Source organism: Phoxinus phoxinus (genome assembly GCF_949152265.1).
Source record: "Phoxinus phoxinus genome assembly, chromosome: 19".
NCBI classification, from domain to species: Eukaryota; Metazoa; Chordata; class Actinopteri; order Cypriniformes; family Leuciscidae; genus Phoxinus; species Phoxinus phoxinus.
The window spans coordinates 25,520,062-25,534,218 of record NC_136894.1 but is presented as its reverse complement, the minus strand read 5'-3'; the positions used below and the strand labels follow the sequence as shown (position 1 = coordinate 25,534,218).

The window sequence follows — 14,157 nt, the reverse complement described above, 5'->3', positions numbered from 1 at the left end:
ACACTGCCTATTTATTCAACTATATAGATCCTAAATATTTCTATAGCCTATATATATATATTTTTTAATAATCTTTATAAATATATATTGTACGTTTATATAATGTAATGGGAGGGTTTTATGTGTAGCTACTAGCTACCTGAGTTTCTATGTAAACAACACTTAAAAATGTATATAGTGTGTGTGTAAATATAAATCATAGACTGTAAAAAAATATATATACATGTTTTAAAAAAAATTGCGTCTTATTTTTGGTTTCTTATGGATGTTTAGAAATGAATAAATCTTTACTGTGATGCATAAAGGACAAAACATTGTAAGGTATATTTAATACTGCAAACACTTTGCAGCTTTCTGCTTTCCTAAATTGCTACACAGCTGTGTCAAAACACCTGTGCCTATCAGCACAATAAACCACAGGGGGAAAAAATGATCAAAAAAGGATTATCATAACCACAATCTACTACAGGAGTTGTAAAATTAGGACTACAAAACTGGTGCACCTGTATTTGATGTTTGTGTTGAATACTCTCTTCTCTCAGTCAATGTTCAAAAATAATGTATTCTTTTGTTTTATACCTACTAAACAGAAGGGAAAAAAACAAACACAAATGCATTTTTTATTCATTTAGCAGCAAGCTCACTTTAATTGGCATCTGATATTTGTCATCAAACATGGTGGGGGGAAACAGTGAAAAGCATTAGGTGTGCATTTTAACATGGACATCTGTTCAATACAAAAACACCTTCAAGTGAAATTCTAGTTTAAGTTAGTAAATTTACTGTATGCATTAATATTACAAATAATTTGGCATACAACAATATGATACAGTTTTAGATTTACCATTTGTTCTGAATCCCCTTGCCTTTAATCTGAAATGAATTGGCAGATTTAGGATCTGAGTATCCTACTCTTATTTCATGTGCACAACCAATTGAGCAGTCGTGTAGTTTACAGGGCAGTAAAGTACTAAATAGTGTAAATAACATCCCTATTCAGTAATGCCTTGATAGTTTTAGCACAGTTATCACAGTTCTACTGACATAATAATACATGAGTCAATCAATTCATCAATATCAGATCAGAGTAGATAATTGGTGCAGCCACAGTGGCATAAAACACAGATTTGACTGGGAACTGATAATTGCATTGCAGTGTCTTATAACACCAGGTTAAAATCCAAGATATCAATACTAGCAATGGGCTCTTTCCAGAAGTTGAAGGTGGAGAACTTCAACAACTCTGAATCTTCTTCCTCCCTCCTGCCCTTGGACGACTTTGCCTCCTTGGACTTGGACATAGAAATGCCGAGGTCTTCCAGCTCTGACAGGTCCAGTGATGGGATGGGTTCCCTCCAAAACAGGAAGGAGTTGAACTGGCTGGTGGTTGTGTCTAACATTTCGATCTGTACATAAAAAAACAAAAGAGAGATTGCACCGTTTAAACTAAAAACAGTTTAATGTTTAAAGACAATATTTTAACTAACTCGTTTCACAGAATACACTGCATTGCTTGCTATTTAAAAACCTGTTTACATTTCCCCTTAGTGAGCTCCCGACTTTCCCCATGAGCTATTTTCAGTTCCCTGCTATTTTCAGGGAAACCTGAGCAATTTACATCTGTAAAACAACTTTCATATGCAGGTCAAAGGCTAAAATATAATGTAAAACAATTAATGAAAAAAATAATTTGTAAAGTTGTATATCAATTATGATATATTTGTACAATTATTTAATAAAATAAATAATAATTATTATTATTATTATTATGAGTAAAATATTATTTGTAAGCTGCATGGGATACTGAAATGTGCAAATAATTAATAATAGTACTACTAGGCCTACTACTAATAAAAAAACGTGTTACTATATTTATGATTATTATAATTTATATATATATAAAAAAAAAACAGAATAAGCAATATGCACTTCAGTCATCTAATTATATTGTAGCATCTCACAAGAGGCCAGACAGTCGCTACAATATTAATATATTATAATTAGATGCAAGATTTAAGTCCTTACAGGAAAAAGAACATCTTGTTACAAAGAAAAGACATCCTTCGGGAGGTGCAATTTTAAAACGTGAAATCTAAAAAACGCCAATGATTATGAAGATGTTCTAATTAATTGAACTACACGTAAGTTCCATGTCTCGCGCGTCGTGGGGTGATTTAGCTCTGGTCACACAATGCAGAGGCGGTATACGCCCAATATTCAGAGAATCAGTGGATGAGGTCCTGGCATGACTATCATGGATACCCTGCATGAATATTGCAACATCTCACAAGAACATCTATTAAAAGGCAGGCTCGCGCAGCTCCCAAAATAGTGATGGCGCATCTCGTGACAAAGCATTTTAGAGATGCTTCAGTACTGTGGTAAGAATGGATTACCAGCAAAAAACATTACATGATAGGCCTGAAGCAAAAAACATTTACCAGTAAAATACGTTATATTATCTTATTTTCAACTGACAAATAAGGTCATGTCAATTTTGTTACCTTGGACATCATGTCTATTTTGTTGAAACACCAAAATCATATTAAATGCTTTAAATAATCTGGACTAAAACAGAAATATTGCTCAACAAAAGCACAATTTTATAAAACATACCCCTAGTATGTGGTCGGGTTCTTTCTCTTGGAATTACAAGCTGTTTTGTCGTAATTCAGATGTGAAGAAGAATAGACGATGCTGTTTGAGCTCAATCTTCTAGCCGGCTGCTCAGCTTGAACCAACCGCACCCAACATCACTAGTGGGCGATTTGCATTAGTCCCGCCCACCTTCTGTGGGCGATTGAGGGACCAGTGACAGGTGCATAATTAGCGTCGAGTGGGCGTGTTGACTTGTTCTATTGAATAGAGAAAATTAGCAACTGCATTTATGGTGTATGTTAGTATTTTTGTGGTATCTGTACAATTTGTGCTTCCCATTTGCATTTGTTAACGACCCCTTCTTCTTTTTCTTCATGTGCAGTCGTCTATTGTGAGATGTAGGAGCCGCTCGTTGATTGGCTGAATCCAGCGTCCATCAGGTCGATTGACCCATCTTTCTTTGCACTGACTGAACTTGGCGCCCTGCGCGCAAAATAGAAAATGTATTGGTATTTTCAGTGGACTAAAATGTACTTATTAATATTTAAAGCAGTACAACTTTAGTGTGAATATTTATTTGAATTAAGTTAATATCAGATTGCAAATTTTTGGTATGTAAAAATAAAGATGCATTTATAGTCTATTTTTTTAACAAAGTCAGAGATTAACAGGAATATAAAGAAAGCTCTAGAGCAAGATAATACAAATTATATAATTATTCAATATCATTATATTTATGAGATATAGGGTATTCAATAGGCTACTTTATTATATTTGATAATTTTACGAAGTTGTAACATTTACACTGGCACTTGCTTCATTTGCTACTTGGTCAAAGTGCCCTTTAATGCCAGGATATGAAAATACCATGACAAGACAAAATAAATGATTTACATTTGTTAGCTCAATGAGTTCAGCTAATTCCCAGTTATACAAAAAACGTAGTCAGGTAAAGTTAAACATTCACTAAAAATGCATTTTTGTACCCTACATTGTGCTTCCATCAAAGCAGTCAGTAAAATATAATATAATATAACATAATATAATATAATATAATATAATATAATTATAAAAATGGCAGTTATATAACGTTACTGCACTCTAAAATGTTTTATAATTAAGTGTAATTATTGATGTGCAGAGACAGTTATATGAAAATATGTCATCATCAGTATCTGTCTATATCTAAGTAATGGTAAACTGATGCCAGACCAGGATTTGGACTCTTTTGGATTAGTATACTAATGCCAGGATGCTTGTATAAGAAAGAAAGAAAGAAAGAAAGAAAGAAAGAAAGAAAGAAAGAAAGAAAGAAAGAAAGAAAGAAAGAAAGAAAGAAAGAAAGAAAGAAAGAAAGAAAGAAAGAAAGAAAGAAAGAAAGAAAGAAAATTCTCTCATTACATATACACCCTCAAAACTTGTATGCTGTTCTTTTTTATGTGGAACAAAAAAGGAGATGACGCAAATATATTTTGAACTGACAGCCTTAGTCACCATTCCCCTTTCACTGCATCATTTGGTCTACATAATGAATATGAATTGGGACTGAGGCTGTCATTCTTCCTAATATCTCCTTTTGTGTTCTGGCTGCTATTCTATTCTATTCTATTCTATTCTATTCTATTCTATTCTATTCTATTCTATTCTATTGCATCCTTAGTGTAACTCGGACATGCATTTCCATCCTCCAACCACCAGATGCCACTAGACACCTGCTAATAATTTGTATCCCATACGTCTTAAAATATAAAAACAAATTTTACAGTAGCATTCTTTCCAGTGTAAGCTAACAAAATACTTCGCCAAGATAGAGAAAATAGTGCTGAGTAATAAACAGTTATAAGTTATTAGCTTCCGTAATGACGTCACTGTTTACAAACACAGGCACCGGAAGTGAGACTGGCAAAAACAAGATTACGGAAAGAGTGGCCAGAGAGAGAGAGAGAGAGAGAGAGAAGGAGAGCGAGAGAGTGACGTGCGCATGTATCAGTCGGACTAGTTGACAGCAAAACCTCTACAATTTACACCTTCACTGCTTTATTGTATTTTACAGTGTAACGTTATGTCTTAGGGGCAAAGAAGAACATGGTTGCCATGGTAAGTTGCTGCCGCTGTTGTTAGTAATACAGCGTGAACTGCTGTCTGTTACTCTTAGATTGTTAGTATGAACTTGTATGTTTATTAACAAAAAACATGCTGTACTGAGTAGGAATAGCTTTTTTACAAATATATTGGCAAAACTCTACCTTATTGTTATGGAAAGACACAATCCTTGTGTTGCTAGTTCACTTGATTAAAAACTCATTGGCAATAAGTAAATTATATTGTTTAAAATGACAGCAAATGCTCGTTTGCACTTTTCAGTTTAGCACGGCTAATGTCTAACGTTAAATCTTCTTCCTGTTTATTTCAGAGTTTGTGAAATTGAAAATCTGAGATCAGAAACACTTCTTAATAACCTCCAGAGCGTCACCCTTCAGTGATCAGGTAAAAAAACGTACAACGTACCCAAATGGTCTTCTAGCATGTCACGTGAAATAGTTTTTCCAAACAAACTATTGTAACTTTGAGGCTCATATAGTGTACTTCAGAATAGCAAAGTAATGCATTTTGATTTGTACATGTTGAGTAAATGCTGATATACTTTGTGTGCTTCACAGAGAGCCTCCCTGTGACTCAGCTGTTCCCAGAATTAGGGAACTCTAAAACAACACTACTAAGCAGAGGTGTGCTGAAAAACTGCCTCTCTAACAGTTTTGGCCTTCATACCAGTGATGGATGTGGCATGAAAGCAAGGACGTACCAAGTTTTTAACTTCAGAAGGAATTGATATAAAATTTCTGGCTTTTTGACGCAAGTGATTGTTTTTAAGACACTGCCACAGGTAGAAATCAAATACGAGGGGGCTTCAGAAATCCCTCAAGTGATAAAACTCAGGAATATGAAGTAAGCAAAAATACAATTTTGGGGGGAAAAAGTCACTGCCAGGTTTTTTTATTTATCAGCAACCGAACAGATTTTTAAAACGTGCTGTTTCATCAAAAGTACAATTAGCTCTGTTAATTGTAAGCACACAATCTCACCTGTCAGGTCATGGCAGATTCTTGCCCAGACACCGTTGATGGTGAGATTATAGGCATTTCTGAGGGACAGCAGTTAAATGCATCCAAAAATGAGGACCCTAGTAGACCACAGGATAAGAAAATCAGCCAAAAAGAGGGTGTTACCACCACTGAGCAATCCTCTGGGAGTATGAAAGATGACCTCACACCATGCAAAGATCCTCCTAAAACCACAACTTCTCTTGAAGACGATGCTAATGCGGCTCAATCGACCTCTGTGACCAGTAAAAACCAAGACAAAACCGATGAATCCGAGATCCTTAATAGCCAATCCTGCACGCCCAGCCAGTCAGAGGTGACGCCCACTTTCTCAGTGGCAAGCCTGGAGTTCTCCGAGGAGACTAATGTGATTCCTCCTGATAGACCTTTGATTTCACCCAAATCTGCTCAGGATGGAAACCAAGCCCCCTCTCAGGGGAACGAAGGGGTCGGTGCGGGGGCTGCTAGGGCATCAGAGCCTGGGATGCCAGCATATTATTTTGTCAAGTGGATTACCTGGAAAGAGAAGAAGACGGCCATCATCACGCAGAGCGAGAACGGACCCTGCCCCCTGATTGCCATCATGAACATCCTGTTGTTGCGATGGAAGGTTAGCCATTCTGCATTACCTGCTTGTCATACAATCACATGGTGCTAAACAAATACAATATGTGTGATGTTTGCGAAGGCAAGCATCACTTTTACTACGTACTAAGTATTAACAACATTACATTTCAGCATGTAACTTGTCATGCAAGATTTATGTTACTGATGTGAAAGTTGCCTCAAATTTTAAGTCATCTGATGGACAATAAGTTTTCTGCGAAAACAATCTGGGCAATCAAAATTTCTTTGTGAACATTTAGTTTTTTTTATCTTTATTGCAGGGAGTAAAATCTATGACTATTATTATATTTACTAAAATATAAAATAATATATATATATATATATAAATACGTTTAAACCTTCTATACATCAAAGAATAAAAAAAAAATGGATTATGGATTCCACAGCACAAGTGTTTTCAACATTGATAATAAAAATAAATGTTTCTTAAGCATCAAAACCGCATATGACAATGATTTCTGAAGGATCATGTGAAAATTCAGCTTTGCCATCACAGGAATAATTTACATTTTAAATATTCAAATAGAAAACGGTTTTGTTAAATAATAATATTTCACATTATTACTGTTTTTACTTTATTTTTTTATCAAATAAACGCAGCCTTGGTGAGCGTAAGAGATGTATTTCAAAAACAAAAAATCCTACCAACCCCAAACTTTTGAACGGCAGTGTGTATATATAACTATATAATATCATAAAATGCAATACAATCCAAACCAATATTTAGCTGAACTACAAAACTTTAAGACCTTTCTTTGGCCTAGTAATAGATTAACTCTCCTTATCTGTTTCTGTGTTACTGTATAAACATGATTTTAGCTTACAGTATAACACTGATAACACATTCAGAAAAAAAAAAAAGCCTGTTCTTCTGAAATTTTAGAAGAAAAAAAATATAGACAAGGTTGTACCATGGCTAAAAGCAGAAGTTTTTTGTTTGTGAATTTCATGTGCATGTAGTTTAGATGTAAAAAACATGAATTGAATTGTCTGTGTTTATTCTTCAGGTGAAGTTCCCGGCTCAGACGGAAGTGGTCACCACAGAAGAGCTGATGGCTCACCTTGGTAGGATGTTTTAGAGCACTGTTATACGTTACATCAAATTACATTAAAACACAAAGTGTCGAGTCACAGCACATCTTTCCTGTTATGGACTGTAATAAGTTAAGGAGCCTTAGTGGTGTGCCATAATTAACTTTATGGTTGAAAACAGATGGCTAGTGTGACTTGAGAAGAAGGGGGTGTGGTTACTGTGTGAAAACATTTGTGTTTCAGTACCACTAATGGCACCCCAATCACGGATTATACCATTAAGTCTCTGCCCTTGGTGTAAGTAGTAATTTAGCAGATGCTTTTAGGTTAAGTGCCTTACTCAAGGACACAATGGTAATACTTTTTGACCCCTCGGTGGGTTTTAATGGTTACTAGTCCAGATGTTTAAAGTGCCCCTGTTATGCGATTTTAAAGGTGTTTAGGAGGTCTCCTACAATAGGTCTACATCAATCCAATTCAGTTTTCTCATAATATACATTGAACATCACCTCATTTCTCAAAGAGTCTTCAAACGGTTAGTTTGAAGATTGTCTCTCTAAACCCCTTCTTTCCGTGTGCCTACTCTGCTCTGATTGGTCAGACGGCCCAGTCTGTTGTGATTGGTCTGTTGCTTACACCGCGTGTCAGTAACAAAATGCCATTTCCATAACACTGCATTCACACAGGGCATCGACGCTTGGCAGAGGGCGTGTCTGAAGCCTGGTGCTGACGTGACGTCATCGTGACAAGAGCCAATCACATAACTTCCAGCTTGGAATGCAACACGCTAGGGTATTTGCATAAAGGCGATCTGATTGGGTGACGTCTGCGTTGGTGCTTGAAAAGTTTAACATTTTTCAACTTCTGTCACAAGCAATGCCAATAGTGCGACGCAATTGAAGGAACCCACAATTCAGTTTGGCAACGCATGAGACTAAATGACAAGCGTTAACACTGAATTTCTGCTCTTCCTCAGCACGAGATACACAGTGATATAGTAACGTTGGCGTCAGTTTTCACATATAAATCCCAGCCCGAGTCCTCATCCTTTTGAAGTGCAAAGTGGATTCGCAGTGACAACAGCGTATTCTGGACAACAATACAAACCTAATCGTTCGCAAGCAGCCAATAGACTATAAGACCATAGGCGGAGATTATGCAAATGTGTTACATTGTTACGGACATCTATATGTTACGGAAGAGAGACTGGAATTGCTGATGATTCATTTCAGGAGTTCAGAATCAATTCTTTCTTTTAGGAGACAATGACTTTGTCATGCACTTTAATCTTTAAAACTTTGCAGACCTTTTATATTCAAACCGCTATATTACACACTGCATGATAAGGTAATGTTCAAAAAAGCATAATAGGGGCACTTTACCCGCCACTCTACTGATCAGCTACCGGTGGAGGTTTTCTTTGACAGTGTTGCTAAAAGTATTTGGAAGCGTTTGCACATTTACGTCACATGCATGAATGCCATTGTATTGCATTACATACAATTTTAAACCAAGTGGCAACTAAAAATAATCTCTAACTAACTTTTCTGCTCCATATTTTTTTAAATCCTATTAACAAACTGGTTTCAATATAATTTTATATATTTATGCACATATAATACAATGGCATTCAGACTTTTTAAGTGTGGCTTAAGTGTCCAAATAATTTTTGGAGCCACTGTATATCATCTTTTTTTAGGTTATAGCTGGAAAGATCAACATGTGATGAGGATGTTGAGTTATAGGGAGATAAACCAGAAGTGCTTTCACTAACAATACAAACATCCTTGACATGAAAAGGTGAAACTTCTCAAATCACGTAATGACAACAACCGTTGACAGAAAGCTGAAGTGTTTTTAAAATCGGATTCTGTTCTCGTTCCAGGTGAATGTGTGCTGTCCATCAAACCGCGAGAGAAAGCGGAGGGCATGGAGCTCAATTTCCAGCAGGTAAATCATAGTGTGGTGGAAGAACAAGTGAAACAGGCTCTGCTCCGCACAGATCTTCAACACATGTCTAGTGAATTGAATTAACATGTTAAGCAGACGGGCTGTGCTGGAAACCTCAGAACCGGAACACATTTACAAGCAGATATTGTGAATGACGCCTTCAGTCTATGAATGAAGGCTTGTGATCCCTTCATTAACAATTCCAACAATTACAGCGTGTGTTTGTGCTTAAAGATGCACAAATGAAAGCTTCCTTTTGTCAATGTGCCGTTGATGTTCCTTTTTTGCCTGTGATTGGATTAGATTAGATGGATTAATAAGAAGAATTCAAGCTTGTACGCAACTACATACTGTTTTGTACATGATTTCAATGTAATTGGTTAGCTAAGTGGAATCAGCATGTTGTGTGGTAAATATTAGTCAGACCATTTTCCGTTTGACCTAAAAATCTCAATAACTCACACACTGAAGTCAGTAACATTACCATTATAAATTCCCCTGAAATAACATCATGAATTTTGTGTCAGAAGACTTTATTTTTCATTGTATTTCTCATTCCCTTCACAGAACATGAGCGACGCGATGGCTGTGCTGCCAAAGTTGTCCACAGGCCTCGACGTTAACGTGCGTTTCACAGGTGTGTCTGACTTCGAGTACACACCTGAGTGTATCGTCTTTGATCTGCTTGACATTCCGCTCTACCACGGCTGGCTTGTCGACCCGCAGGTGCGTCAGCAAAACAATGCTCTAATGTGTGAATTCTGTACGTTCAAACAGCACTGCAAGTATTTCATTGTTCTTCAGAGTCCTGAGGTGGTGTCTGCAGTTGGAAAACTCAGCTACAACCAACTGGTGGAGAAGATCATAGACTTCAAGCACTCGACAGATAGCAGTCAAGTCAGTGAAGGTACGTTAAATGTTATTTCTACAAACACATGGTTGATTTTTCTATGAATGCATTTGCTATTTAAACAACGTGGAGTCGGCGCCGATAGCCTCGTGGGCAAGTGCGCCGATATGTAGCTATTGTATTAATGGCTGATGGTAAGTCTTAATCTCTTGTTTGTCGACAGGTTTGATAGCAGAGCAGTTTTTGGAGTCCACAGCAACCCAGCTGTCGTATCACGGCCTGTGTGAGCTCAACACCACTGCCAAGGAGGGCGAGCTGTCTGTGTTTTTCAGGAACAACCACTTCAGCACTATGATAAAACACAAGGTGTTTACCAGCCTTCCCACACCAACACTCTCCATGGCTGCTAAGCTGATTATAACAACCCCAGTGTCGTCAAGCCGCTTTAAACCCACCACCAAAATAAATAAAAAAAGGAAAAGATTTGTAAAAAATAGCACAGAAGTATTTATTTATTCATGTTTTTTACCCTGTGTAAAAAAAAATACATCAACTGGAATGCATTTTGCTCAAATTTTGAGCAGAAAGATGCTCCATAATGCAGATATGTTGCTTTGTAGACTTATAAAACAGAAATTGTGACTAAAAACAGTTCAAATCACAATTAATGGGCCCTTTTCACATGTTCATAGAAGTGGAAGTCGACATAGTTGGGTAAACTTCTATAGTGGTGAACTGAAACTACAACAAATATCATTTTTGTGTTCCTGTTTGTTCCAATATATAAAGGAAAAAATATCCACGATAGCATTTCTGTGACTTTCCAAAACAGGAAATAATATTGAGAGATTGATCATAGCAGTCAGAAGAGAGAACAATGTCAAATTTGCCGTTGTATTAGAAACACCCACACAAAAAATATTTAGCTAGATGTACGATGTTAACAACTGTTGAAATGTCATAGTCCATCATTTTTGCAGTAAATATCTAAATCAAACCAAATACAAGCTGAAAAAGCAACACATTTCAAGTTGTATGATAACGATGGTACTTGAACCTTATGGAAATGCATTTCAAAATTTGAATGGCTTTGTTTCAGCTATTGGCTGCGCAATAATCATTATGTTCCATGTGTGAATCTGCAGGGTCACCTTTACCTGCTGGTCACAGATCAGGGTTTCCTGCAGGAGGAGAGCGTGGTGTGGGAGAGTCTCCATAATGTGGAGGGGGATGGGAATTTCTGTGACTCAGACTTCAGATTGTGTCACCCGTCCCAGAAACCCTCAGCAGCCAGCCAGCCCTCCGTGCAACAGCAGCAAATGCAGATCGACCAGGTGGTAAATGCTTGTCTTTTCTTTTTGGTACAATGCAAGTTTAATAGTAACCAATAATATCATAGCCTAAAATGTTGCACCTCACAATCCAGTCAAATTCCGATGCAATATAAACCAAGTTCAGCCATAGATTATTTCCCACTTGATTATTCAAAAATGTGTAATTTTAAGGAAGAGGAAGTCACTCCGCCCAAGTAGCAGTGCTTCGCCTTCTGAGAATATAGTGCCCAGTATGTATACGGTTAGAAGATGGCTGTATCTCATGTGAACTTGTTATTTGTACACGCTGTGACTATACAAATCACAACATGTAAATAGGAAAATGTTGGCGTTATTTTGTCAGTATGCTAGCTGGAGCCATTTACCTCCAGTCTTTGTGCTAAGCTAGGCTAGCGGTGGGTGCGTCAGACAGAGTTACGAAGGCATGAAAAGGCGTGCTTTCTCTTAAATGCATCGAGAAAGCCGTTTCTTGTTGGCATCTACAGAAACATGGGTTTGCGAGTGATTGAATGTGTTTTCCAGGACTACCTGGTGGCGATGTCCCTGCAGCAGGAGCAGGGTGAAGCTCCAGGACCCTTGAGTGATCTTGAGCTGGCCAGACAACTGCAGCAAGAGGAGTATCAGCAGCCACAAACACAGCAGCAGCAGCAGCAGCAGCAGCAGCAGCAACCCACAGCAGGACAGGTACTGCTTTTCCCTGAGGAGGAAACTTGGGCGCATCAAACTTTAGGGATCGTTTCTTTGAGAGGAAATGGGCCTTATTCATGAAACACTTGCAGAATGAATGTCTGTGTGAATCCTCATTTATAAACCATTGTGTAATTTGTTGCATTCGACATAAGAATAGATTCATTCATGATTTAGACAAATTTGTTCTACTTGTGTTATATGAATATCAAATTGTTTTCAAACCTGTGATGCAAAGCTGTATTTTAAGCATCATTACTCCAGTCTTCAGTGTCACATGATCCTTCAGAAATCATTCTAATATGCTGATTTGCTGCTCAAGAAACATATATTATTATCGATGTTGAAACCGTTTTGCTGCCTAATAGTTTTGTGGAAACATCATACTTTTTCCCCCTCAGATGTTTTAATGAATAGAAAGTTCAGAAAACAGCATTTATTTGAAATAGTAAAGACATTTATAATGTTGCAAAACATTTCTTTTTTGTTTTTTGAACTTTCTATTCATCAAAGAATCCTAAAAAATAGTTTTACTCGGCAAGGATAAATTCAATTGATCAGAAGTCGCAGTAAAGACATTTATTATGGTACAAAATTTTTTTTTTTTTTAAATCTAATTGAAAAAGAAAATTAATTCACTCTTGTCATTCCAAACGTGTATGACTTCTGATATTTTGAAGAATTTTACTATGAACTGTCATTATGTGAAAATGAACAAAAAAAAACATTTTGGATGAACTATTCCTTTAAAAGCCTAAAACCCAAAAAGTTGTCAAATGCCCTTCATAAACATCTCCCAGCTCAGTTAATAGTTTCCTCAGTAGCGTCAAGTCACCTTTATTTATACAGCACTTTTCCAATACAGATTGTTTCAAAGCAGAAATAATGCCACAAATATTGTTTTGGTCGTGGAGCAAATCTACAAGAAAGTCATTGTCTAGTTTAAGTAAGTTTTTTGATTAATTTCCATTGTAAAAATCATTAGTTATTAATTTAGTGGCCGCTTACACGACACTTTTAATGCGTTCTGGCCGTTCATTTACGCGACTACGGTGTTTTGGTGTCAGTAGCGCAATAAACAAAACTTAAGTCACTGAAACTGACCACTGACTGTCCTTTTCTTTATATCCCCACAGATGAGAGGTCAAGCCGCATCGCAGCAGGGAGGACAGAGGCGTCGGGAAAAGAAGGAAGACTCTGACTGTTGTATTCTTTAAGTCCGAGTCCACTCACCACCATAACCAGACTCTCTAAACTAAAGCCACTTGAGCTTCAGTTAACATGCTCTTCTTTACCACTACTGAAACAAGGGACTTCACTCTTATCTGACCTGTCGTCCCAACGCCAAGCCTGCCTTTACAGTACAGTTGTCCCCCTTGTTTTTGCCTTTCCTTCGTCCTCATGGTTGGAACTGTTGCTCATTATTGTCTACAGGACCAAATAAAGGTAGCATCTGTTTCTAAGCACTAATGAGTATCTGTTTGAGTGCTAGTATGGAGCTCCTAACTATGCCCTTGAAGACTGTATTGGTAAATAATCAGGTATTGTTATAAGAATTTAATATTACACTGAAATGCTACTGTCTCAAGTTGATCTGTACATAGTTTCATCCAAAGTGATGTACAGTACATTAAGTACACCGTGCTTTGATTCGCTCAGCACACACCGTGGAGCTCCAAATATTCTGTAAGCTGAGCTAATAAAAGCCACTTCTGTGTGAACAGGAAATGTGTGGCCATTGATTTATGAAGAGTCATAACTTGTGCTGGGCTACTTGTTTTACACAAAGCAACGTAGTGCAGCATTTTTGCTGCAGAGTCATCATTTGCACACATACACAGTTTAGTGTTACTGTGAACACCTGAACCGTGTATAAAGTCAAAGCACACTTGTAAAAATGCTTTTATTTTTTAATGTCATCATTAGATGATGATCATGTTCTCCAGCACGATTCAAGATCTGAAGAGCGTCTCGCGCT

The 14,157-nt window shown here is 37.1% G+C and overlaps 2 protein-coding genes across 10 annotated transcripts; one reads left to right on the top strand and one right to left on the bottom strand.

Moving 5' to 3' along the window:
- Nucleotides 1-604: 604 nt before the first annotated feature.
- mllt11 (MLLT11 transcription factor 7 cofactor) lies at nucleotides 605-2,758 on the bottom strand. Its single transcript, XM_079591564.1, has 2 exons — nucleotides 2,617-2,758; nucleotides 605-1,406 (listed from the first exon to the last, which is right to left on the bottom strand). Exon 2 carries the CDS (start codon nucleotides 1,398-1,400, stop codon nucleotides 1,161-1,163), a length of 240 nt encoding a protein of 79 aa, XP_079447690.1. The 5' UTR covers nucleotides 1,401-1,406; nucleotides 2,617-2,758; the 3' UTR covers nucleotides 605-1,160.
- A 71-nt stretch (nucleotides 2,759-2,829) lies between these two features.
- Nucleotides 2,830-14,141, top strand: mindy1 (MINDY lysine 48 deubiquitinase 1). 9 transcript variants are annotated; one of them, XM_079591560.1, is made up of 14 exons: nucleotides 2,830-2,892; nucleotides 2,981-3,038; nucleotides 4,652-4,695; nucleotides 5,012-5,085; nucleotides 5,259-6,015; nucleotides 6,112-6,309; nucleotides 7,334-7,391; nucleotides 9,244-9,308; nucleotides 9,876-10,034; nucleotides 10,113-10,215; nucleotides 10,382-10,524; nucleotides 11,304-11,492; nucleotides 12,015-12,176; nucleotides 13,316-14,141. In XM_079591560.1, the coding sequence occupies exons 5-14, from the start codon at nucleotides 5,692-5,694 to the stop codon at nucleotides 13,394-13,396; spliced, it is 1,482 nt and encodes a 493-aa protein (XP_079447686.1). In that variant the 5' UTR covers nucleotides 2,830-2,892; nucleotides 2,981-3,038; nucleotides 4,652-4,695; nucleotides 5,012-5,085; nucleotides 5,259-5,691; the 3' UTR covers nucleotides 13,397-14,141. The 9 variants fall into 9 exon arrangements, with proteins under 9 accessions (XP_079447686.1, XP_079447681.1, XP_079447687.1 ...); XM_079591561.1 differs by having other exon boundaries at nucleotides 2,851-2,896; XM_079591555.1 differs by having other exon boundaries at nucleotides 5,259-6,309.
- Nucleotides 14,142-14,157: the final 16 nt, after the last annotated feature.